The sequence below is a fragment of the Artemia sp. Qi Xiang Cuo genome, chromosome 14, assembly GCF_049724085.1.
Source record: "Artemia sp. Qi Xiang Cuo chromosome 14, ASM4972408v1, whole genome shotgun sequence".
In the NCBI taxonomy this organism is placed as follows: Eukaryota; Metazoa; Arthropoda; class Branchiopoda; order Anostraca; family Artemiidae; genus Artemia; species Artemia sp. Qi Xiang Cuo.
Genome location: NC_142807.1, coordinates 61,941,160 through 61,967,730, shown reverse-complemented (window position 1 = coordinate 61,967,730; position 26,571 = coordinate 61,941,160). Strand labels below are relative to the sequence as shown.

The 26,571-nt window shown below is 35.5% G+C and overlaps 1 protein-coding gene across 1 annotated transcript in view; it reads left to right on the top strand.

The window, feature by feature from the left end:
- LOC148944725 (chitooligosaccharidolytic beta-N-acetylglucosaminidase-like) overlaps positions 1-14,318 on the top strand; it is a 66,669-nt gene extending 52,351 nt beyond the window's left edge. The window contains exon 9 of the mRNA XM_089100183.1: positions 14,155-14,318. Within this exon, the coding sequence (XP_088956309.1) occupies positions 14,155-14,242 (88 nt within the window). The 3' untranslated portion in view covers positions 14,243-14,318. The remainder of the gene's footprint in view (positions 1-14,154) is intronic.
- Positions 14,319-26,571: the final 12,253 nt, after the last annotated feature.

Here is a 26,571-nt window from a genome sequence, read left to right as displayed (position 1 = left end):
TTTTGTATCACGAATAAGAGCTAAAATTAGATCGGAAATCTTAACACTCTCAATTTCAATTTAAACAACAAATTGGTGTTGCAATTGATTTCCTAAAAGGTTTTCTTTCTTTTTTACACAAATAATATCTAAAATTAGATAGGTAATATTAACACTCTCAATATCAATTGAAACAACAAAATGGTGTTGCAATTGATTTCCGAAAAGGTTTCGTTCCTTTTGTATCACAAATAAGAGCTAAAATTAGATTGGAAATCTTAACACTCTCAATTTCAATTGAAAAAACAAAATGGTGTTGCAATTGATTTCCGAATAGGTTTTCTTTCTTTTGTAACACAAATAAGAGCTAAAATTAGATCGGTAATCTTAACACTCTCAATTTCAATTTAAACAACAAAATGGTGTTGCAATTCATTTCCGAAAAGGTTTTCTTTCTTTTATAACACAAATAAGAGCTAAAATTAGATCGGAATTCTTAACACTCTCAATTTCCATTGAAACAACAAACTGTTGTTGCAATTGATTTCCGAAAGGGTTTTGTTACTTTTTTATCACAACTAAGAGCTAAAATAAGATAGGAAATCTTAACACTCTATTTCAATTGAAACAACAAAATGGTGTTTCAATTGATTTCCGAAAAGGTTTAATTCATTTTGTATCACAAATAAAAGCTAAAATTATAATGGTAATCTTAACACTCTCAATTTCAATTGAAACAACAAAATGGTCTTGCAATTGATTTCCGAAAATGTTTTCTTTCTTTTGTAACACAAATAAGACGTAAAATTAGATCGGTAATCTTAACACTATCAATTTCAATTGAAACATCAAACTGGTGTTGCAATTGGTATCAGAAAAGGTTTCGTTCCTGTTTTATCACAAATAAGAGCTAAATTAGATCGGTAATCTTAACTCTCTCAATTTCAATTGAAAAAACAAAATAGTGTTGCAATTGATTTCCAAAAAGGTTTCTTTCCTTTTGTATAACAAATAAGAGCTAAAATTAGATCGGTAATCTTAACTCTCTCAATTTCAATTGAAACATCAAAATGGTGTTGAAATTGATTTACGAAAAGGTTTCGTTCCTTTTGTATCACAAATAAGAGCTAAAATTAGATCGGTAATCTTAACACTCTCAATTTCAATTGAAACAACAAAATGGTGTTGCAATTGATTTCCGAAAAAGGTTTTCTTTCTTTTGTATCACAAATAAGAGCTAAAATTAGATCGGTAATCTTAACACTCTCAATTTCAATTGAAACAACAAAATGGTGTTGCAATTGATTTCAGAAAAGGTTTCGTTCCTTTTGTAACACAAATAAGAGCTAAAATTAGATCGGAAATCTTAGCACTCTCAATTTCAATTGAAACATCAAAATGGTGTTGCAATTGGTATCCGAAAAGGTTTCGTTCCTTTTGTATCACAAATAAGAGCTAAATTAGATCGGAAATCTTAACACTGTCAATTTCAATTGAAACAACAAAATGGTGTTGCAATTGATTTCCGAAAAGGTTTATTTACTTTTGTATCACAAATAAGAGCTAAAATTAGATCGGTAATCTTAACACTCTCAATTTCAATTGAAACAACAAAATTGTGTTGCAATTGATTTCCGAACAGGTTTAGTTCCTTTTGTATCAAAAATAAGAGCTAAAATTAGATCGGTAATCTTAACACTCTCAATTTCAATTGAAACAACAAAATGGTGTTGCAATTGATTTCCGAAAAGGTTTACTTACTTTTGTATCACAAATAAGAGCTAAAATTAGATCGGTAATCTTAACACTCTCAATTTCAATTGAAACAACAAAATGGTGTTGCAATTGATTTCCGAAAAGGTTTCGTTCCTTTTGTAACACAAATAAGAGCTAAAATTAGATCGGACATCTTAACACTCTCAATTTCAATTGAAACAACAAAATGGTGTTGCAATTCATTTCCGAAAAGGTTTCGTTCCTTTTGTATCACAAATAAGAGCTAAAATTAGATCGGTAATCTTAACACTCTCAATTTCAATTGAAACAACAAAATGGTGTTGCAATTTATTTCAAAAAAGGTTTAGTTACTTTTTTAACACAAATAAGAGCTAAAATTAGATTTGAAATCTTAACACTCTCAATTTCAATTGAAACAACAACCTGGTGTTGCAATTGATTTCCGAAAGCGTTTCGTTCCTTTTTTATCACAAATAAGAGCTAAAATTAGATCGGAAATCTTAACACTCTCAATTTCAATTGAAACAACAAAATGGTGTTGCTATTTATTTCCGAATAGGTTTTATTTATTTTGTAACACAAATAAGATCTAAAATTAGATCGGTAATCTTAACACTCTCAATTTCAATTGAAACAACAAAATGGTGTTGCAATTCATTTCCGAAAAGGTTTTCTTACTTTTGTAACACATATAAGAGCTAATATTATATCTGTAATCTTAACATTCTCAATTTCCATTGAAACAACAAACTTGTGTTGCAATTGATTTCCGAAAAGGTTTCGTTCCTTTTTTATCACAAATAAGAGCTAAAATTAGATCGGAAATCTTAACACTCTCAATTTCAATTGAAAAAACAAAATGGTGTTGCAATTGATTTCCGAATAGGTTTCGTTCCTTTTTTATCACAAATAAGATCTAAAATTCTATCTGTAATCTTAACACTCTCTATGTCAATTGAAAGGACAATCAGGTGTTACAATTCATCTCCGCAAAGGTTTTGTTATCTTTGTACACAAATAAGAGATAAAATTAGATCGGTATCATTAAAATTCTCAATCTCAATTGAAACATCAAAATGGTGTTGCAATTGGTATCCGAAAAGGTTTCGTTCCTTTTGTATCACAAATAAGAGCTAAATTAGATCGGAAATCTTAACACTCTCAATTTCAATTGAAACAACAAAATGGTGTTGCAATTGATTTCCGAAAAGGTTTCTTTCCTTTTGTAACACAAATAAGAGCTAAAATTAGATCGGAAATCTTAACACTCTCAATTTCAATTGAAACAACAAAATGGTGTTGCAATTGATTTCCGAAAAGGTTTACTTCCTTTTGTAACACAAATAAGAGCTAAAATTAGATCGGAAATCTTAACACTCTCAATTTCAATTGAAACAACAAAATGGTGTTGCAATTGATTTCCGAAAAGATTTACTTACTTTTGTAACACAAATAAGAGCTAAAATTAGATCGGTAAACTTAACATTCTCAATTTCAATTGAAACAACATACTGGTGTTGCAATTGATTTCAGAAAAGGTTTCGTTCCTTTTGTAACACAAATAAGAGCTAAAATTAGATCGGAAATCTTAACACTCTCAATTTCAATTGAAACAACAAAATGGTGTTGCAATTGATTTCCGAATATGTTTCGTTACTTTTGTAACACAAATAAGAGATAAAATTATATCGGTAAACTTAACACTCTCAATTTCAATTGAAACGATAAAATGGTGTTGCAATTGATTTCATACAAGGTGTTGTTTCCTTTTTATCACAAATAAGAGCGAAAATGAGATCGGAAATATTAACACTCTCAATATCAATTGAAAAAAAAGAATGGTGGTGCAATTTGTATCAGAATAGGTTTAGTTCCTTTTTTATCACAAATAAGAGCTAAAATTAGATCGGAAATCTTAACACTCTCAATTTCAATTGAAACAACAAAATGGTGTTGAATCTGATTTCCGATAAGGTTTCATTCATTTTGTATCACTAATAAGAGCTAAAATTAGATCGGTAATCTTAACACTCTCAATTTCCATTGAAACAACAAACTGGTGTTGCAATTGATTTCCGAAAGGGTTTTGTTACTTTTGTATCACAAATAAGAGCTAAAATTCTATCGGAAATCTTAACACTCTCAATAAAAATTGAAACACCACAATGCTGTTGAAATTGATTTCCGACAAGGTTTCCTTTTTTTTGTAACACAAATAAGAGCTAAAATTAGATCTGTAATCTTAACACTCTCAATTTCAATTGAAACAACAAAATGGTGTTGCAATTGATATCCGAAAAGGTTTCGTTCCTTTTGTATCACAAATAAGAGCTAAATTAGATCGGAAATCTTAACACTCTCAATTTCAATTGAAAAAACAAAATGGTGTTACAATTGATTTCGGGAAAGGTTTTCTTTCTTTTATAACACAAATAAGAGCTAAAATTAGATCGGTAATCTTAACACTCTCAATTTCAATTGAAACAACAAAATGGTGTTGCAATTGATTTCCGAAAAGGTTTCGTTCCTTTGTATCACAAATAAGAGCTAAAATTAGATCGGAAATCTTAACACTCTCAATTTCAATTGAAACAACAAAATGGTGTTGCAATTGATTTCCGAAAAGGTTTCGTTCTGTTTGTATCACAAATAAGAGCTAAAATTAGATCGGTAATCTTAACACTCTCAATTTCAATTGAAACAACAAAATTGTGTTGCAATTGATTTCCGTAAAGGTTTCGTTCCTTTTGTAACACAAATAAGAGCTAAAATTAGATCGGAAATCTTAACACTCTCACTTTCAATTGAAACAACAATCTGGTGTTGGAATTCATTTCCGAAAAGGTTTCGTTCCTTTTGTATCACAAATAAGAGCTAAAATTAGATCGGTAATCTTAACATTCTCAATTTCAATTGAAACAACAAAATGGTGTTGCAATTGATTTCCGAAAAGGTTTCGTTCCTTTTGTAACACAAATAAGAGCTAAAATTAGATCGGTAATCTTAACACTCTCAATTTCAATTGAAACATCAAAATGGTGTTGAAATTGGTATACGAAAAGGTTTCGTTCCTTTTGTATCACAAATAAGAGCTAAAATTATATCGGAAATCTTAACACTCTCAATTTCAATTGAAACAACAAAATGGTGTTGCAACTGATTTCCGAAAAGGTTTCGTTCCTTTTGTATCACAAATAAGAGCTAAAATTAGATCGGAAATCTTAACACTCTATTTCAATTGAAACAACAAAATGGTGTTGCAATTGATTTCCGAAAGGGTTTCGTTCCTTTTGTATCACAAATAAGAGCTAAAATTAGATCGGAAATCTTAACACTCTCAATTTCAATTGAAACAACAAAATGTTGTTGCAATTGATTTCCGAAAAGTTTTTCTTTCTTTTGTAACACAAATAAGAGCTAAAATTAGATCGGTAATCTTAACATTATCAATCTCAATTGAAACAATAAAATGGTGTTGCAATTGGTTTCCGAAAAGGTTTCGTTCATTTTGTAACACAAATAAGAGCTAAAATTAGATTGGAAATCTTAACACTCTCAATTTCAATTGAAACAACAAAATGGTGTTACAATTGATTTCCGAAAAGGTTTTCTTTCTTTTGTAACACAAATAAGAGCTAAAATGAGATCGGTAATCTTAACACTCTCACTTTCAATTGAAACAACAAACTGGTGTTGCAATTGATTTCCGAAAGGGTTTCGTTCCTTTGTATCACAAATAAGAGCTAAATTAGATCGGAAATCTTAACACTCTCAATTTCAATTGAAACAACAAAATGGTGTTGCAATTGATTTCCGATAAGGTTTCGTTCTGTTTGTATCACAAATAAGAGCTAAAATTAGATCGGTAAACTTAACACTCTCAATGTAATTTGAAACAACAAACGTGTGTTGCAATTGATTTCCGAAAAGGTTTAGTTCCTTTTGTAAAACACATAAGAGCTAAAATTAGATCGGTTATCTTAACACTCTCACATACATGAGAAACAACACACTGGTGTTGGAATTGATTTAAGATAATGTTTCTTTCATTTTTTAAAACAAATTATATCTAAAATTATATCGGTAAACTTAAAATTCGCAATTTCAATTGAAACGACAAACTGGTGTTGCAATTGATATCAGAACAGGTTTCGTTCCCTTTTTATCACAAATAAGAGCTAAAATTAGATGGGTAAGGGAGACTGGGGCACCTCCGTGCACTTTTTAATCAAAGTTACCTGCTTCGGCTTGTGCGCGCTATCGGGACTTCTTATTTGGCACCAGCATAGCTTAGCCACTTGGACAGAGCCTGGACAGAGTTAAAGCGAAAATATGCAAGCGCTGCTAAGTAGTTGACGTTTTCCCTGGGTCCACAAAATGTCCGAAACTGCCCCTATATAGGGGCAGCTTTGCACAGGTGTGGGGGTAGCTCCGGACATGCTTTCAGATACTGTATTCTTCAGATATAGGATACAAAAGTAAATAGAAAAGAAAAAAGGTTCATAGTTATCAAACTTAAATCACTCAGCGGATATGATCCAACCAAAGACCTGCAAAAACATAAGTAGCTTGGACCCGAGCAGTTCCACCGTGTCGAGTCACCTCCAGCTTCTTCACGACATCTTCAAACGACACCGATGCCTTGTCTTCAATATCAGGAAAGTGAAATCGATCAGAGTCTTTCTTTCTCCGTAGAAAAGAAACCTGAAACTCCCTGTTCATAATATCAGTCTCCAAGATCTTTGCTGCATAAAGAACAAAATCTTTCTTAAGCTGAAACCTCACTAGCACAAATTCGTCAACCTTGATCTCTTCTGGAATGAATGAAACTTCACTTTCAGTTTCAGGTATTTCACAGTCTGACCCTGCATGGAGGCTTTCATCTGAAGAGTCATGGAAAGAGATTTCCGAAGGGGAGGAAGGTTCTCTTATCGTTGACAACTCTTGCTCCTTGCTCTTTGCCAGTTTTACTCTTTTCCTACCAGTCTTCTTTGCTGACTTTGCTTGTGCTCTTTTCTCCAGATCTTCTTTCTCTGGCGTATCCGTTAAAATTCTCGTTTTGCCAACTCGAGCCCTATTCACAGTTAGCTTTCTTGGTTTAGCCTTCGGGAATGGAAAAATGTCTTCTGGATTGACATCATGTTTGGGCCCTGGTGGTTGCTCTAAGGCCGAGGAATTCAGGACAGGGTCAGCAACTGCTTCCAAAGTATTCCTAGACTCTACCCTATCAGTTACTTCTCCAGCGGTGTTTGGTCTGTCTGAGACCTTAGCGGCGATGAAGTCTGCATCAGTGAACGCTGATCTTGAGAATGGCCATATTCCTGGTTTTGAAAAGCCCGATGTGATGTTGTTCGGAGTAAACGCTAGGGGATAAGCTTGACCAACTAGGTTTGCGGTGTGAGTTATTTGAAATCTTTCGTGTGGATGGTTTGTTTGCCACTCGCCGAACTTAGCCCTCAGATACGCCTTGAACGGGCCATAGACAGATATATCTAAGGGCTGCATTTTGTGGCTGCAGTGTGGCGGAAATGTGAGAAGCACTACTCCATTCTCTTTTGCATATAGAACTGCCTCCAAATAAATATGGCTTTCATGGTTATCGAGGATGAGCAACACCGGATTCTCCTTGTCGCATCGAGTGTGCTTGACGAAGTGCTTCATAACTTCTAAGAAGTTCGGTCCAGTCATCCAACCAGACTGGAAAGCTAACCCAAGGCTACCAGGTGGTGCTCCATGGAGCATGTGTTCTCTGAAGTGCACGCGTGGGAACACAAACGCTGGGGGGACGGTGTTCCCGATGGCATTAACGATGCAACACACTGTAACTAACTCCCCCCGCTCAGCAGCAACGGCCTTGCCCACTTGCTTTATACCAGATTTCGCTATGACTTTAGGGCTATCCATGACAGTTGTTACTCCGGTTTCGTCTAGGTTGTACACTCGTTCAGGTGTGAAGCGGTGCCGATTGTATAAAGCTTCAAGATTATTCATGAACGAGTTTACATTGAAGGGATTGAATCCTGAAGCCCTGGCCAGGCTGGTGTTCTCAGGTTTCCCAAGACTCAGCTCTGGATGACGCTTCATAAATCCATATGACCAGTCATATGTGGCGGCACACTTTTCATCCCAGTTCTTGGGATAAGAGACCCTCAGCTTCACTGCATATTGATATGCCAGCTTCTGAGTTTGTGCTAAAGTCAAACCATAGTGAAGTTCGCAGGAACGAAGAAGGTAAGTCTTAAGTTTTTCCTCTTGATCGTCAGTGAAAACCTGACGGGTGGAATACTTTCCTCGTTTCAAATTGGCTGATCTGGCTATTCCTTCATCCACACTAGTCTCGTTGGCTGATTTTGACTTCTTCAAGCGATCAAATAATGTTGAAGCAGCTATTCCATGGGTCTTGGCCGCTTTTCTGACCGAATCTCCATCTTGTATGGCTTTTAGCCCTTGTTTGATAGCTTCTTCGTTTGGCTCGGACTTAGTAGGGATATAATTTCGCACCATTTCTGGAAAGAAAAATGCTGCCTTCAGTAAAACTCAGTTATTAAGCACTTACTAGGTGCTATAATAATAATAATTTATTTTTAACCCGCTTCATAACAATTTATGACACTTGTGGAGTAACACAAGGAAAAAAAAAAAAAGACAAAAGAGAAAATGAAAAAAAGTACACAACAATGAAATTAACCGAACACACGGACCAAAGGATGATGAGGCGAAAAACGACAAAAAGCTGAATCCGACAGCCTTCCATGCAGCACGGCCAACTTTGCTGTTATATCAGGGACTTCAAACTTACGAGTTATCTTACCATTACTATGCCAGGGGGGGAGATAAAGTAAAAATTTACAATATCTGAAGTAAAAAGACCGGATCTGCTTAACATCTTTTTTCTTAAGAAGGGGATAAAGACCAGAAAGATAAAGGACAGAATGATCACAGAATGTAGAATATAGCCTACCCAATGCACGTCTATTATACTTCCCTCGATTGGCAACAATCTTAGAATATCCCATTTGAATTTTCTTTTGAACATCACGAACAGTGCACTGCCGTAGGCTAGAAATTGAATTAGTAACAGTAATACCCAACCACCGAAAGGCGGAAACAGAGGGTATAGAAAAACCGCGACAAACTAAGGGAACATTAGAGGAAGTCGGACCATTAAAAACTAGAAACTCTCATTTCTCAACATTAAGAGAAAGACCAATTTTAGAAAATAAACGTGAAACTTTTGAGACCATAAAAGAGAGACCTTGCTTAGTTTTACATAAAAGTAGAAGATCATCCGCATAAGCAAGATAAGAAACATCTGAAAGTCCAATGAAATATTTTGATCTAATTTCATCTAATATACCAGAAATACACATTTTGAATATACTAGGTGATAAAACCCCTCCCTGTTTCACACCCCGACGTACACGGACAAACGGAGGTCCAGATTTATTAATTCGGAGGAAAGAATTCTCATACCAAAAACGAAGAAGAAAAATAACTGAAAGATTTACACCATTATTAAAAAAGGAGAAAAAAGCTTGACTATGGACTACACTGTCAAAAGCTTTAGAAAGGTCCAAAGTGCACATATAAAGTGGCGACCCCTCAGCCAGGCTATTCTTAAGGGCGGAAGAAAGAACACGGTGTGCATGTTGACAACCAATACCAGATTGAAACCCAAATTGATTCGATCCGAAATTTATATTTTCATTTAAATGAGGAAGTAAAATATATTCGAGGATTTTACTCAAGTTACACGCAGTGGTTATAGGGCGATAAGATGAACAATGAGAAGGGAGTTTTCCTCGTTTTAATATTGAGGTGACAGTTCCACAAAGAAAGCTATCCGGAACCAGCGAAGATGTTAAACACATTTGGAACAACAACTGCAAATGAAATAAAAGAACAACACACTTTGGATTTATATTATTTGCACTAATACCATCAATATCAACGGATGAAGATTTCAGTTGCTTAATTGCACTTTCAACAGCAGCTACTGATACTGGAATAATATGGCCCTGATGAAGCGAAGGCGGAAGAATTTTAGAAAGTAACCGAGAATAATGTGACTGCACGAAAAAGTTAATTTTGGAAAAAATTGACGAATAATAATCATACCAAGCTGAACTAGAAATCGAATCACTTTTATGAAGATCACTTTTATCCAGCTTCTCAGAATTAATCAATTTAGACCAATCATTCTTAGATGTTGGAAATTCCATACCCTTATAACGAATGGATTTAAGGTACTTTTTATATTCATTCTTTGTTTTCTGCTTTATATCCGCAACGGACCCCGACGCAGGTCTACCACAATCAACCCAAATTCGCAACCAAAGTTTTGCCTTATTTTTATAATTCTTTGATTCAGGATCGGCAGCCCATATAGATTTTCGCGTTTTAATACGAATACGCTCTTCGGGAACCGCAATTTTTTCAGCTTCTTTCATACATCTAATTATATCATCAATCCTTCCTTTCCTTTTAAAAATGAAAGAAAAAAACACCAATGGCTGCTCAAATCATCGGGGCACCTCCGGACAGTGTCCAAACCTGCCCCAAAAAAATTGTCCGGAGGTGCCCCTAAGGAGCCTTTCAGAAGAAAAGAGTCATAACCAAAGAACACCTAGAGTTACGTCAATCTTATGTAGAGGAAGCATATTTGGGTTCGTTTTGCTTGTTCCTAGAACATTACATTAAATGTATCTATAAAACTTACCTCTCTATTTCACTTTTATCATCACGCGAAACAATTGGCAGCTGTATCTTTAAAGTCTTATTACCGACTGACTCACTGCTATGCTATTTGATGGAAGTGCCATCTTGCCTCCAAGATGAACAGTAAAATGGCACATCTTTGTGATTTTTTTCCAATTTTTCCGCTAGATAGCAAAGCCAACAGGTTCGATGTCTGGAGGTGCCCCGTGTGCGGAGGTACCCCAGTCTCCCCTAATCTTAACACTCTCAATTTCAATTGAAACAACAAAATGGTGTTGCAATTGATTTCCGAAAAGGTTTCGTTCCTTTTGTATCACAAATAAGAGCTAAAATTAGATCGGAAATCTTAACACTCTCAATTTCAATTGAAACAACAAAATGGTGTTGCAATTGATTTCCGAAAAGGTTTCGTTCCTTTTGTATCACAAATAAGAGCTAAAATTAGATCGGTAGTCTTAACACTCTCAATTTCAATTGAAACGACAAAATGGTGTTGCAATTGATTTCCGAAATGGTTTCGTTCCTTTTGTATCACAAATAAGAGCTAAAATTAGATCGGAAATCTTAACACTCTCAATTTCAATTGAAACAACAAAATGGTGTTGCAATTGATTTCCGAAAAGGTTTTCTTTCTTTTGTAACACAAATAAGAGCTAAAATTAGATCGGAAATCTTAACACTCTATTTCAATTGAAACAACAAAATAGTGTTGCAATTGATTTCCGAAAAGGTTTCATTCCTTTTGTATCACAAATAAAAGCTAAAATTAGATCGGAAATCTTAGCACTCTCAATTTCAATTGAAACAACAAAATGGTGTTGCAATTGATTTCCGAAAAGGTTTCGTTCCTTTTGCATCACAAATAAGAGCTAAAATTAGATCGGTAATCTTAACACTCTCAATTTCAATTGAAACAACAAAATGGTGTTGCAATTGATTTCCGAAAAGGTTTCGTTCCTTTTGTATCACAAATAAGAGCTAAAATTAGATCGGTAATCTTAACACTCTCAATTTCAATTGAAACAACAAAATGGTGTTGCAATTGATTTCCGAAAAGGTGTCGTTCCTTTTGTAACACAAATAAGAGCTAAAATTACATCGGTAATCTTAACACTCTCAATTTCAATTGAAACAACAAAATGGTGTTGCAATTGATTTCCAAAAAGGTTTTCTTACTTTTGTAACACAAATAAGAGCTAAAATTAGATCGGTAAACTTAACACTCTCAATTTCAATTGAAACAACAAAATGGTGTTGCAATTGATTTCAGAAAAGGTTTCGTTCCTTTTGTAACACAAATAAGAGCTAAAATTACATCGGTAATCTTAAAACTCTCAATTACAATTGAAACAACAGAATGGTGTTGAAATTGATTTCAGAAAAGGTTTTGTTTCCTTTATAACACAAATAAGAGCTAAAATTAGATCAGTAATCTTAACACTCTCAATTTCAATTGAAACAACAAAATGGTGTTGCAATTGATTTCCGAAAAGGTTTAATTAATTTTGTATCACAAATAAGAGCTAAAATTAGATCGGAAATCTTAACACTCTCAATTTCAATTGAAACAACAAAATAGTGTTACAATTGATTTCGTAAAAGGTTTTCTTTCTTTTGTATCACAAATAAGAGCTAAAATTAGATCGGTAATATTAACACTCTCAATTTCAATTGAAACAACAAAATGGTGTTGCAATTCATTTCCGAAAAGGTTTTCTTTCTTTTGTAACACAAATAATAGCTAAAATTAGATCGGTAATCTTAACACTCTCAATTTCAATTGAAACAACAAAAGGGTGTTGCAATTGATTTCCGAAAAGGTTTCGTTCCTTTTTTATCACAAATAAGAGCTAAAAATAGATTTAAACATTTCTACTAATACATAGCAGGATGAAAGCGGTTTGTCCTATCAAGCCTAGAAAAATAGCGACTGATACGCTGCTCAGCCACTGTGGCTGAATTAACCCGTAGGCTGATACTAGTCTTTTGTTTATACCCCATAGGGGTATACACAAGAGAAATTTGGCGAAACGAAAGTATATGTATCTAATAGTCTTCTTATCAGAAGCCGTAAACATACTCCAAAATGGATTCAATGCGAGGACATGAGGCATCGCAAAAGTGTTATAGACACCGGCGAGATTACGCCTGCTGTAGCAAGCTTTACAGTGAACTAGCAAACCAAACGCTTTTCAACGTTTCTCACTTAGATGAGAGATAAGGAGAGTCCTTGTCGTTTTATACTATCCCCTTTCGGTAGACCGAGATACTTAATACAAGCAGATAACTAGACACTCTGATTTCCTAACTGTCCGCATCCAACATCACCGAAAGATTTGCCGAAAGCAAGGACTTCGCTCTTCGAAGCATTTAAATTAAGACTAATTTCGGCATATTTCCAACTAAGCACAGAAAAATTCTCCACAACACACGATACGGTTCTACTTAAATTCAGGATGTCGTCAGCGTAATTTAGTATGGAAAGGTCCTAACAATTAGAAATAAAACTAATTCTAACCTTTTTCTGGGGTGTAACCACACTCTTATCACACAATGGTGGTGATATTACCCCACCGTGGGGGACTCCTGTCCAAACTCAAATTACAGTTTTACACATTACGCAACCATGACGAGTAGGTATATTCACGACGACAGATAATCTCGCATAATAAAATTTTAAATACCCACACAACTGAACGACTGAGATTTCGCTTCTGCGAACTAGGCAACAAATGGGAATGCACGCCAGAATCGAAAGCACGAAAGTCATCGTGAGCCGCAAGGAGGAGAAACTCACCACTATTCTCTGTATCCATCAGGATGTTGCCAAGTATATAATACACGTGTTCCTGACTATAGCCTTCCTTAAATCCAAATCCTCAAGCAACTCAAGCTACCTACCCTTGTTTACAGACGCATTGGCAGCGATATGATGCTTACTTATAAACTTCAACAGGAAAATTCTACCATCTTCATTGGCAGCCACAGTACCAGCCATCATGTCACAAGAGGACACTCAAAGAAGCTATCAAAAGTAGGCTCCAGATCGAGAATTCGTAAAATTTAATTTTCAAGAAGAGTCGTTAATCACTGGAATGAATTGAAGCACTCTACTGTCAGCACTCCCTCCATCCAGTCTTTCAAATACCAACTTTACAACGAGTGAGGTTTGACTGGGAGTCACCGACTCAAGTGCAGTACAGGTCCAGAGGACCTTAAAGCTCTCAAATGAATTAAAGTGATTAAGATAAGGTGAAATGAAAGCTATTTAAGATTGCTAATAAAATATAAAACGGAAGATCACGGTTGTGTGGGAACCTTATACCCCTCTTCATTTTTAATTTATGTACGTGTTAATTCTTTAATGACGATATATTGCAGTTCAATTTACATCATTGAGAGAGAAATATATTTATCAAACAAAAAAAAGAAAAGCAAGATCAGCATTAGCAGCCACTTCGAGAAATAAAAACTTGTCCAATGGGGTGGCAAAAATACGCAAAAAACCACGAAGGCCTAGACAAATGATAAACAAATAATACAAATCACATATCACCTTACAGCAAAATATAATACAAATCACCTTATAACAAAACAAATTAAACTTTACTGTTAAAATCATACAACAAGAGGTCATAATAAGTTATTCAATTATTTATTTTGACCCCCCCCCCCAACAATTTATGTTATAGTTCATCTGTATCTCTGTTATATTTTCAGGGAGGTTATGTTTTTGCGCGGAATTGGTGCAGATCCTGTTCAACCTCATTGGTGTCACCAGAATGAAGGAGTATGCTACTATGAATAATGTTATTCTTCTTTAGTTCATGTTTTATTTTTCGTTCCGCCTATGGGAACCAGGAAATGATTATTTAGAATAAATCAAATATAACATTTAACTTACTCGTATTTATCTTTGTTCTAGTTTATCTCATAAATGATATCCCATAATTAGGGTAGGTCTATATAATATTTTTGGGCTTAAACCGTAGGTTTTCTTTTCTTCAGTACTATTTCCCTATTAAAAAGGATTTCTGTGTTTTATTTGTATTCAATTTTCTTATCAAAATTGTATTTGTTTTTGAAATTATGAAATATTTCCTCGTGGAGGGAAAGGATGCCAGTGCAACCCATGCCTTTTGAAGTCACATCAGTCGTTTGACGTTTGAACATGGCCTTATCCAAGTTCTTGTCATTAAATTAAGTAAAAAAAAAAATAAAAACAGTCCGCTTTGTTTCTGTTTATCCTAGAAAGACTTTTGCACTTTACAAGCTACCTGTCAAAAAAAGAAAGAAAAAAAAGATTGTTAATAGATAGGAACTGCCAAAATACACAAGGAATGGAAAGGCTTTAAAGGGAGTGAAGTCTATTGAAGGAGGTTGAGCTTTATGATAGATAAAAGGAGGTTTATTAAAGCCTAAATTAAATAAGACTAAATTCCAGTAAGTGACGTTGTGCTTATGAAAGCCTAAACGCCAAAGCTATTTAAGAATTGTTGCTTAACAAGACGTATGCCAACTGTTTGTGAATTAATATTGTTAACACCATCTATTCATTACCAACTCAGTAATGATATATAATATCTACTGACAAATTTTTGCTTGTAGCTCAAAGATGTCGTTTTTACTAGTTTTGATTTAAAGCTTTTAAAGCTTTTATCATGCGAACAATAAAGATAAACCCTGCAATACTGCACTGAAATGTGCTCTTTGTAAGCAAACAGACCATCTGCGCTACAGTGTTAAGTGCCCCGTAGCCAGAAAGCTCATCAGGAAGCCATGGCCAACTCTGAGCTGAAAGTGATTGGAGACTGGGATGTGAATGTGACTGGGAGAAAATAAATGCTGTTGTATATAAAGCAGAGCTTGGTGCCACCCTTGATAAAATTAAAATCCCTTTCCAACTGCTGAAACAATACTCAGAACTCGCCGAGTCGAAAAAAAAAATTCTAACCAACATTTACTGTATTGAAATCACACATGCAATGCGTTGTGCTGAGCGTTGTGTCGTTCCTGTACGTAAAGTTAATCTGGGTTCAGAAAACCTGGCCGGTTGATAAATCCGGCTTTACAGCAAGGTTGCAAATCTTCAAAGTTTTGACACCAAATATTGAATAATTGTTACCCGCCGAAATGTGGTGCCGTTAATGACATACGGTTAACTATCAAACGTCGTTTTGCTAAATGTCTTGCCAATCACACAGCTAAGATTATTGACTGCAGGAGCGAGCGTCTCGCAACTAACCCAAATGAAATCTGGAGATTCATCAGGGGAAAAAAGTCAAAAGGCGTCGCTTCAGAGTTCCCAAGTGAGAATTACTGGATCAGCTATTTCACCAGTGAATTTTCTCCACCTGATCAAGCGTTAGAAACCCGCTATGAATCCCTACTAGTGGGCAGTCAAGTTGATACTGAATGAGATATTGGTTTCGTAGTTATGGCCTCTGATATTTACAGTGCTATCATTCGCCTTCGAAAAAAGTTCCCGTGTGGTTATGATCAATTATGTGGTTGTTATTCATTACATGCAAGTGATAAGCTGCTGCAGCATCTACATTTGTTCTACCAAATACAGTTTCTTCTGTTCAATGTAAATTGCTGGAGTTACTAGTGACCAAGGACGTAAATAAGGCTTGTTGAACTCTGGACATCCAGTTTGGATTTAAGGAAGGCTATAGTCAGGAACACGTGTATTATATACTTGGCAACATGCTGATGGATACAGAGAATAGTGGTGAGTTTCTCCTCCTTGCGGCTCACGATGACTTTCGTGCTTTCGATTCTGGCGTGCATTCCCATTTGTTGCCTAGTTCGCAGAAGTGAAATCTCAGTCGTTCAGTTGTGTGGGTATTTAAAATTTTATTATGCGAGATTATCTGTCGTCGTGAATATACCTACTCGTCATGGTTGCGTAATGTGTAAAACTGTAATTTGAGTTTGGACAGGAGTCCCCCACGGTGGGGTAAATTCACCACCATTGTGTGATAAGAGTGTGGTTACACCCCAGAAAAAGGTTAGAATTAGTTTTATTTCTAATTGTTAGGACCTTTCCATACTAAATTACGCTGACGACATCCTGAATTTAAGTAGAACCGTATCGTGTGTTGTGGAGAATTTTTCTGTGCTTAGTTGGAAATATGCCGAAATTGGTCTTAATTTAAATGCTTCGAAGAGCGAAGTCCTTGCTTTCGGCAAATCTTTCGGTGATGTTGGATGCGGACAGTTAGGAAATCAGAGTGTCTAGTTATCTGCTTGTATTAAGTATCTCGGTCTACCGAAAGGGGATAGTATAAAACGACAAGGGCTCTCCTTATCTCTCATCTAAGTGAGAAACGTTGAAAAGCGTTTGGTTTGCTAGTTCACTGTAAAGCTTGCTACAGCAGGCGTAATCTCGCCGGTGTCTATAACACTTTTGCGATGCCTCATGTCCTCGCATTGAATCCATTTTGGAGTATGTTTACGGCTTCTGATAAGAAGACTATTAGATACATATACTTTCGTTTCGCCAAATTTCTCTTGTGTATACCCCTATGGGGTATAAACAAAAGACTAGTATCAGCCTACGGGTTAATTCAGCCACAGTGGCTGAGCAGCGTATCAGTCGCTATTTTTCTAGGCTTGATAGGACAAACCGCTTTCATCCTGCTATGTATTAGTAGAAATGTTTAAATCTATTCTTGGTAGTATAGTCTTCTTTCTAAGTGTGTGCTTCTTTCTTCTTTTTTTTTTGTCTTTTCATCTACTCTATATTGAACCATTGTGTTTTTTTGGGAAATAAAGATACTGATTGATTCATTGATATTAGGGCTGGGATCATCAGACATTGTGTAATGCATAATGTCGTATTCACTGTATTTCAATATATCAGCATAATTTGCATTTATTTTAATTAACTTAAATGGGATTGAGAAGTTAGCATTCCTTTGCTTTGTTAATATTCACTTCAATGAGTTAGATTGATTTTGTGTTTTTTTTATTTCCTTTTTGTTAGCACTGAGGATGGCTTGATGGAGGTGTTTTCCGGAATATCTGATTTTGCCTCTTTTCTCAGTTTTTTTTTTCCAGTGGCTAAAATTCACCCTCGTTTTCTTGTTGTTTTTATTTTATATATATTCTCGTTTTTCGGCAAATGTTTTTTTTTCAGGCAGTCTCATTATACTATGAGTCTTATTTTATTCAGATAATAAACAAAGCGAATCCCCTCTCCTTTATAAAAAGGGTGATTATACATACCTCCTAGCTGTCCCAGCCGAGTGTTTAGCACACTAAACCTGAGACTTTTTCCGGGAGGACGGGGAAAAGTTCTGGTGTCAGTGGTCTTTTTGTTTGAATGGAGGCCAGTGGTGTAGCTCAGTAAGCTCAGCCAGGGTCGATCTTGGCCTTATTGGTCACTTGGGGAAGTCTGCAGAAGGTAAACAGGAAGGGTGTGCGAAAGTACAGGATGGCTGGCTTTCAATTGCACTTCCTGACTCGAGATCCTTGAAATGGAGATAAGCACTGACAGTAAGGATTGTAAAATCCAATACCGTGTTCTTTACCTTAACTTTACTTCTTATTTCCAGATTTTCAAATCTGGATCAAATCAGAAAATAAATCACCAAAATTTATTACATAAATCTAATATAGGCGGGATTCCAAACTCTTGAGAAAATACAGGAAACTAAACAACGGGGAAGTCAAAATATCAGATTTTATAAGTGAGCTTATAAAATTGATATTTCAAGAACCGCGCCTTTTTTTTTAAATTCAAGAATTCTTATTTCGAAAGCAAAACCCTTCCCAACTAAAGATCCTAAAAAATTTCACTTTTTTCCACAAGACTATGAGTTTCAGACTTTTAGAACTAATCCCTTCATAATTCAAGTATCACAAGTGTTTTTCAAAATCACATATTTCGTTCATTTATTTTCGCATTTTGCCAAAACAAAACCTTTAAATTTATGAAAACTTAACAAGTTTCACCCCTCATATTTCAATAATAATATATTTTACATAATTTCAGAATTCTCGTTTCGTTACTCGACAACAAAACCCTTCCCTATCCATTAGTTCCAACAAATTTCTTGTTCTTTTTCTTCTAAACCATTGATTTTTCAGATTTTTATAACTAAACCTTTTATATTTGAAGAGTTGCGTTCATTATTTATGAAGAGTTGTGTTCATTATATTTGAAGAGTTGTGTTCATTAGTCCCAACAAATTTCTTGTTCTTTTTCTTCTAAACCATTGATTTTTCAGATTTTTATAACTAAACCTTTTATATTTGAAGAGTTGTGTTCATTATTTAAGAGTTTTTATTTAAATTCCTGACAACAAAGCTCTTCCTATTTCGAAAATCTTAACAAGTTGGAAGACGATAAAATAGGTTCTTACAGAAGAATAAATCAAAGACACTTTCAGCCAGCGACATTTATATAAACAATTTATATAAACAATCAAAACCTCCACCCAGCGGTCAGCAGTGCATAAATAAAAAAAAATATAACGAACCGTAAAAAATACTTTTTTCTTTTGTTTTTATTCTTAATCAGTATAGTCTCAAAAATGATTTACAAACTTCACTATTCTTACTTAAAGAATTTTTCACAATTTAACAAATATTATTTTGATTCTCGAGAACAAAACATCCAAATTGAAGAATCTTGAAAATTTCGAATGTTCTTCCTTCTATCAGTTTTGATTTTTAGGCTTTTATAACTAAACCATTCATATTCCCAGAATCATGCCTTTTGTTTAAAGTTTCCAGAGCTCTCATTTTGATTTTTGACAACAAAACTTTCCAAATTTAAGAATCTCAAAAAAAAATATACATGTTTATACTACTAACACTTTAAAATTTGGGGTTTTTATAACTAATCTATTCACATTTAAAATTCTACGATTCTTAAAGTTATTTCTCGAATCTTGCTACACAAAACCCTTCTTATTTTAAAATTTTCAACTTTTGTCTTAGGATTTCCGTAAAAAAAAATTGAAAAAAGATTTAAGCTTTCTTCATACAAAAAAAAACCTTTATTGTTCAAGAATCACATTTTGTTTTATAAAGGCCCAAAGTTCTTATTTTAAGATTTTCAACTTTTTTCTTAGGATTTTTATAAAAAAAAAATTGAGAAAAGATTGTAGATTTTTTCATATAAAAAATCTTCATTGTTCAAGAATCAATATTTTTTTAAATAAAATCCCAGATTTCTTATTTAGATTTTTGACGATAAAATCCATCCCAATTCAGGAATCTTACAGCACCAAGGTAATTGAAACGAAAATGCTTTTGATTCTGGCTCCATCATAGATATAGTCAATCTTAAAAATGGGATTATATTAGGATTGTAATTTTGGTTGTTATACAATTAGTAATATCCTCCTCATTGCGTAATCTCTCCCCTCTACTGCCACACTGTTTTGTAATGGTAAACAAGCGGAAGCTTTACCTGTTTACGAAAAACGCCGTACCAAACGATTGTATAGCCATGCACTAGCGTTGCCAACGCGGTACAATTGTACTGTTTTTGGTATATTTTAGAGGTCCCTGTTTTGTACAATTTTGCGGTACATTTGAAAATTTTTGCTCCAATCCAAATTTTATCGTCGTTCACATTTCGTGAACGACGTTATTGGTGAAGTTGGTTTCGAAGATCTGTACGAAATCATCAAAAAGTAGAAATTATCGATAATAGCTAATGAAAGCACACACTATTGTAACAAAAAGAGCCTGGTTATAGTGGTTCGGTATCTTGACCTGAATGCTGTTGATCAAGAAGACAGTTTTCCTTTAAGAGACTCCTTCTTGAGACTTATGGAAGTCCAGCAATGTATAGCCGAAGAGATTTACCGGGCCATAACTAAACTACTTTTTCAAGAAATTGGAGCTCCAAAGTAAAACATTTGCTGTCAGCTGTTTTCAAGGCTTACTTTGCCTTCCTGGTGCATATTTTGAAGTATATCGAAGACCTAAACAAGCACTTTCAGGCAGAGGACACCCAGATTCATAGCCTACAAGACAACAGCATTCCACTTTTTGTTGCCTAGTTATACCAAAGAAAGTGATTCCCGCCTCAGAAACCCACAGGACACTAACTACTAAGTCGTTGTCAAGGAAATGGAATGTGGGGGCCGAGTGGAAGTGATTTTTGCCTAAGAAAAGGTATCTCTATCTGCTGCAGTTGAGTTTAAAAAAAAGCACAGGAAATTTTTGATCGTGCTTTGTGATGAGATGAGAAAGCGTTTTTTCAACTCCTGATATTTATCGGTAAGAAATTTCAATAGGTTTCATCCACGCTATGCTATGGGAGTAGAGTAAAATCAGCCAACTCCGGCACCGCTTCTGGCTCAGTTTTTGAATTTACTGAGTGACAATGACCTAGAAGATATCGTCCAAGAGTGGAAGAGATTACCCTTTTGCTCTGAGCTTGGTACTTCGATTGACTCATATCCAACCGTGTTTTGGACTCGGGTTTACAGGCAAAAAGATGTTAATGGGTCGAAGCGTTTTTCTTCTGCTCGGGCGTTTGACTTTAAAACTACTTGTTCTCCCAGACACTTCTGCTGCTGCTGAGCAAACTTTCTTAGCTGTCAATCTGAACAAAACCAGCATTAGAAATCGTCTCGTTTTCACCACCTTGAACGAGCTTCTTTGTGCGAAACGGATCGTCTCAAAGAATAGGAAACCACCCTTGAAAAGATTCTGTATCCAATGTAGAAAAACTGTGGAAGGGAATATGAAAAATCTGGACCAAAAGAAGAAACAGCGGAAAAAATGACTTAGCACAAATGTTCCTCTTTTTTTATGTTACAGTTTTATTACCTTTGTACGGTTTAACCTGATTTCTTTTGCGATATAGTCGAAATACTTTTGTTAAATTAATTTAGTTCTGATCAGTAGAATCGACCAAGAACTTATGTAGAATCACCAGCGAATTATGTGGTCAACGTGTAACTCGCCAGTAGGTAACCTAGTCCGTGGACCTATGGGAATCTGTGGTGTTAGCCACTTTCATGGCATAATTGCTGATATGTTTTTTTTGTAGCTTCTGGCGCTCGTTACTGGCTTTCCTAATTTATCCACTATTCGCCTTAATGTTCAAAATTTTGAAAGAAAGGATTAATCCCAACAATCAGCTTCGAAAACGCTTTCAGAAAATTTTACTGAAACCTTCTTCTAAACTGCTTGTTGCAGTTTGGGACTGCTACTTTGTTAAGCTGAGAAAGTTTATAGAAGCATTCTTCAAATTTCAAGCTATGAGGTTGCTACTGCCTTGGGTTTATTTTTCCTGCTCTTGCCCTAGGACTTTTTCTCAGTTTTCACCGAAATCAGTTAAACATAACTACCGGCTGGCGTCGAAAAGCTACGCGAGCAGCGGATGTTTAACCTACTGTTCAGATGGTACAAATTAATCTCTTGTGGTACAACTTTGGTCAGAAAACTAGTACAATCTATCTCAAAGCGTTGGCAACACTGCCATCCACCAGTTTGCTATTGAGCAAATATGAGGAAATGATAATACGTCAAAATTAATTTAAAAAAAAAATGGTGTTTTTCCAATTAAAAAAAAACGATTCTATTGATATTTCAATAGTCGACTAAAATGATAAATGATACAATATAGGATAGTCTAATAGGCCTTTCTGAAGATTAATCAAAAAAAATTTTGCACAAAATAAGTTTTTCAAAAAAAGTTAGAAACTCCATTTAAACCAAAAAGAATAAAATAGAACCATATAATCGACCAAGCATACAATTACCGCAAATCAGTATCAATAAATAAATGAAACCCAAAACAAACAGAAATTAAAATAAGTCAAACTCATAACGAGCAGAAATTAATCTGAGTAGGGCTCTAAACTCTATGCTTTTTAAAAGCCAGAATTTAATTTGTACTTTACTGAAAAAAAATTCAAATGAATATATTGAAAAAATGTGCACTGTTAGTTTAATATACATATGCTGATATTTATTCCTTAAAGTCTTAATTAACTTTTGTTTTCTTAAAGCTATAAGTGAAAACATTTAAAAGAACTTCTTTTCAGTAAATTACAAATTATATTCTGGCTTTTAGAAAGCATTGGGTTTAGAACCCTACTCAGATTAATTTCAGACTAATGTCTAACCACAATTTCTATAAAAACTCCCCAGGGCACAACTAACAACCCTTGCCCTGAGGGCTGGGGGGATTTGTTATCCTCAAAGACATAATTTCCAGACCTTTCTGATAGGCTTAACAAAATTGCTATATCAAAATTTATATTTGGAGGTAGGGAGACATTTAACCTCTGATCACTTTCGGCTAATAAAAAAGTCACTAGTCCTCTCAATTTCCAATCAAATGATCTCTTTTTGAAGCTTCTACGACAAAAATTTCTATAAGAACGTTACATGCCCCAATGGCATAACTTATGACCCTTGACATGAGGGCTATAGGGGGAGGGTTTTCGTCCTCAAAGACATAATTTCCGGACCTTTCAACTACGTTGACCAAAACAGCCATATCACTATGTTGATCGGAAATGTTTGGGGAAATGATAGGCGCTGGGGGGGGGGCAATTCTCCCTTTGAGTACTTTCGACTATTATTAAGTGCAATAGCCCTCTCAATTTCCAATCGAAAGAGCCCTTTTTGAAGCTTTTACGACAACACTTTCTATATGACATTATATGCCCCCAGGGTATAACCAGGGTATAAACCCCTATGCCTTCCCAAGGCCAGAACAAAATTTGTACTTTACTGAAAAAATGCAAATGAATATACATTGTCAGTTTAATATACATATACTGATATTTAGTAATGAAAATGTTAAAATTATTTGATTTATTAAAGTTGTAAAAGTAAAAAAATTTCTATTTTTTCATTAAAGTGCAAATTTTGTTCAGGCCTTGGGAAGGCATAGGGGTTTTGCGCCCAACTTATGTTAATTTCTGCTCGTTTTGAGTTTGACTCGGTTATTTATTTTAATTTCTGTTCGTTTTGGGTTTCATTTATTTATCGATGCTGATTTGTGGTAGTTTCGAGCTTGGTAGATGATTTTATTTTATTGTTTGCTCATTTTTTGTTTAATGGAGTTCTTTAATTTTATTTGAAAAACTTGTTTCGTGGAAAAAGTTTTTTTTAATTAATTTCTGTTCATTTTATGTTGACATAGTCTTTTCAGGGAAAAAGAAAATAACACTTTAAATGTTTTTGATTTTTAAGACTTTATAGTTTGGCCTGCTATTTGTATGCTGGAGAAGAACTTTCAGCAATTTTCAACAACATACACCCTTTTAAAACTCTGGACGCAAATAGTACTGTTTAACTTAGTTTCATACCTCCTCTAGTTGACCTGAAATGGAAAACTTGATACCATTCGCAAAAAAAAATCAGTTAACTTTCTTTGATAGCTTTGATACACTTTCACTATTTTGTTTGGTTAAATTTTAAGAGCAGAAGTAGCATCGAAAGTTTGAACAAAATACCCTGAGTCGTTCTTGGGATACTGCTGAGATGCCTTATTGGGAATTAGCATTATCACAGTGCATTTTGATTTGATCTTGAGGCAACATTTAGTTTTTAACATAATGGGCAAATGGGAGGGTTGGTATGGAAGGGGGATTAGTTGCCCTCCAATCACTTTCGACTATTAAAAAGGGCATCATCCCTTTCTATTTTCAATTGAATGAGCCCCTTTCGAAGTTCCCACGACAACTCCTTCGATACGAAGTGCCCTGGTCTAAACAACAACAACAACAAAAAAATATTACCAATCACTTTCGACTATCAAAAAGGGCAGTAGACCTTTGAATTTCAAATCGAATGAGCCCTTTTCTGAAGTTTCTACAACAACGTCTTCTGTAAAAACGTTATATACCCCCAGGGCATTACTTAAAACCCTTGCCCTGAGGGCTGTGGCGTAGTAGCTTCTCCAAAAACATATTTTTGCTAAACAAAAAGGCTTTCTCAAAATTTTGATTGGATGTGTTTGGGTGAATGATGGACGGCACTAGCCGTTTGTTTTTAGAATCGTATGAGCCTTTTTTGAAGTTTCTACGACAACGCCTTCTACAAAAACCTTATATGCCCCCAGGGCATAACTTAAAACCCTTGCCCTGAGGGTTGTGGGGGAGTGTCCTCCTCAAAAACTTATTTTCTATCTGGAAATCAACTACGCTGAACAAAATGGCTATCTCAAAATTTTGATTGGATGTGTTTGGGCGAATGATGGGCATGGGGGAAGGGGGGCTAGTTGCCCTATAATCACTTTCGACTATTAAAAAGGGTATTATCCCTTTGAATTTCCAATCGAATGAGCCTGTTTTGAAGGTTCTACGACAACGCCTTCTATAAAAACCTTATCTGCCCCCAGGGCATGACTTTAAAACCCCTGCCCTGAGGGTTGTGGGGGAGTGTCCTTCTCAAAAACATATTTTCTATCTGAAAAGCAACTCCACCAAACAAAATAGCTATCTACAAATTTGGATTTGACGTGTTTGGGGAATGATGGGCGTTGGGGAGGGCTAGTTACCCTCCAATTACTTTCGAATATTAAAAAGGGCACTAGCCACTCCAATTTCCAATCCAATGAGCCCTTTTCGAGGTTTCTACGACGACTCCTTCCATATGAAGTGCCAGGGTATGGAAAAAAAAGCCAAAAACAAAACATTGTGCCCACATCGTTCTTTACTTAGGTTGCACTAGCGCGCGGCCTATGAAAAGGTGGGCGTGAGCGGGGGGTTAGTTACCGTCCAATCACTTTCAACAATAAAAAAGGCCCTAGCCCTTTGAATTTCCAATCAAATGAGCCTTTTTTGAAGTTTCTATGACAAGGCCTTCTATAAAAAACCTTACATGCCCCCAGGGCATAACTTAAAACCCTTGCCCTGAGGGTTATGGGGGAGTGTCATTCTCAAAAATATATTTTCTATCTGAAAAACAAATACGCTAAACAAAATGACTATCTCAAAATTTTGATTGAATGTGTTTGGGGAAATGATGGGGGTGGAGGGGGGGGGTTAGTTGCCCTCCAATCACTTTTGACTATTAAAAAGGGCAATAACCCTTTGAATTTACAATCGAATGAGCCTTTCTTGAAGTTTCTAAGACAATGCCTTCTATGAAAACCTTATATGCCCCCAGGGCGTAACATAAAACCCTTGCCCCGAGGGTTTTGGGGGAGTGTCGTCCTCAAAAACATATTTTCTATCTGGAAATCAACTACGCTGAACAAAATGGCTATCTCAAAATTTTGATTGGATGTGGTTGGGGAAATGATGGGCGGGGGGGGGGGGCTAGTTGCCCTCCAATCACTTTCGACTATTAAAAAGGGCACTAGCCATTTGTTTTTCGAATCGTATGAGCCTTTTTTGAAGTTTCTACGACAACGCCTTCTATAAGAAGCCTTATATGCCCCCAGGGCATAACTTAAAACCCTTGCCCTGAGGGTTCTGGGGGAATGTCCTCATCAAAAACATATTTTCCATCGGGACATCAACTATGCTGAACAAAATGGCTATCTCAAAATTTTGATCGGATGTATTTGGGGGAATGATGGCCGTGGGGGGGGGGGGCTAGTTGCCCTCCAATCACTTTCGACTATTAAAAAGGGCACTAGGCCGCTGAATTTTCAATCCAATGAGTTTTTTTTGAAGTTTCTACTACAACACCTTCTATAAAAACATTATATGCCCCCTGGGCATAACTTAAAACCCTTGCAGTGAGGGTTGTGGGGGAGTGTCCTCCTCAAAAACTTATTTTCTATCTGGAAATCAACTACGCTGAAAAAAATAGCTATCTCAAAATTTTGATTGGATGTATTTGGGGGAATGATGGGCGTGGGAGGGGGGGGCTAGTTGCCCTCCAATCACTTTCAACTATTAAAAAGGGTACTAGCCCTTTAAATTTTCAATCAAATGAGCCTTTTTTAGAATTTTTTACGACAACGCCTTCTTTAAAAACCTTATATGCCCCCAGGGCATAACTTAAAACCCTTGCCCTGACGGTTGTGGGGGAGTGTCCTCATCAGAAACATATTTTCTATCCGGAAATCAACTACGCTGAACAAAATGGCTGTTTCAAAATTTTTATTGGATGTGTTTGGGGGAATGATAGGCGTGGGGGGCTAGTTGCCCTCCAATCACTTTCTACTATTAAAAAGGGCACTAGCCACTCCAA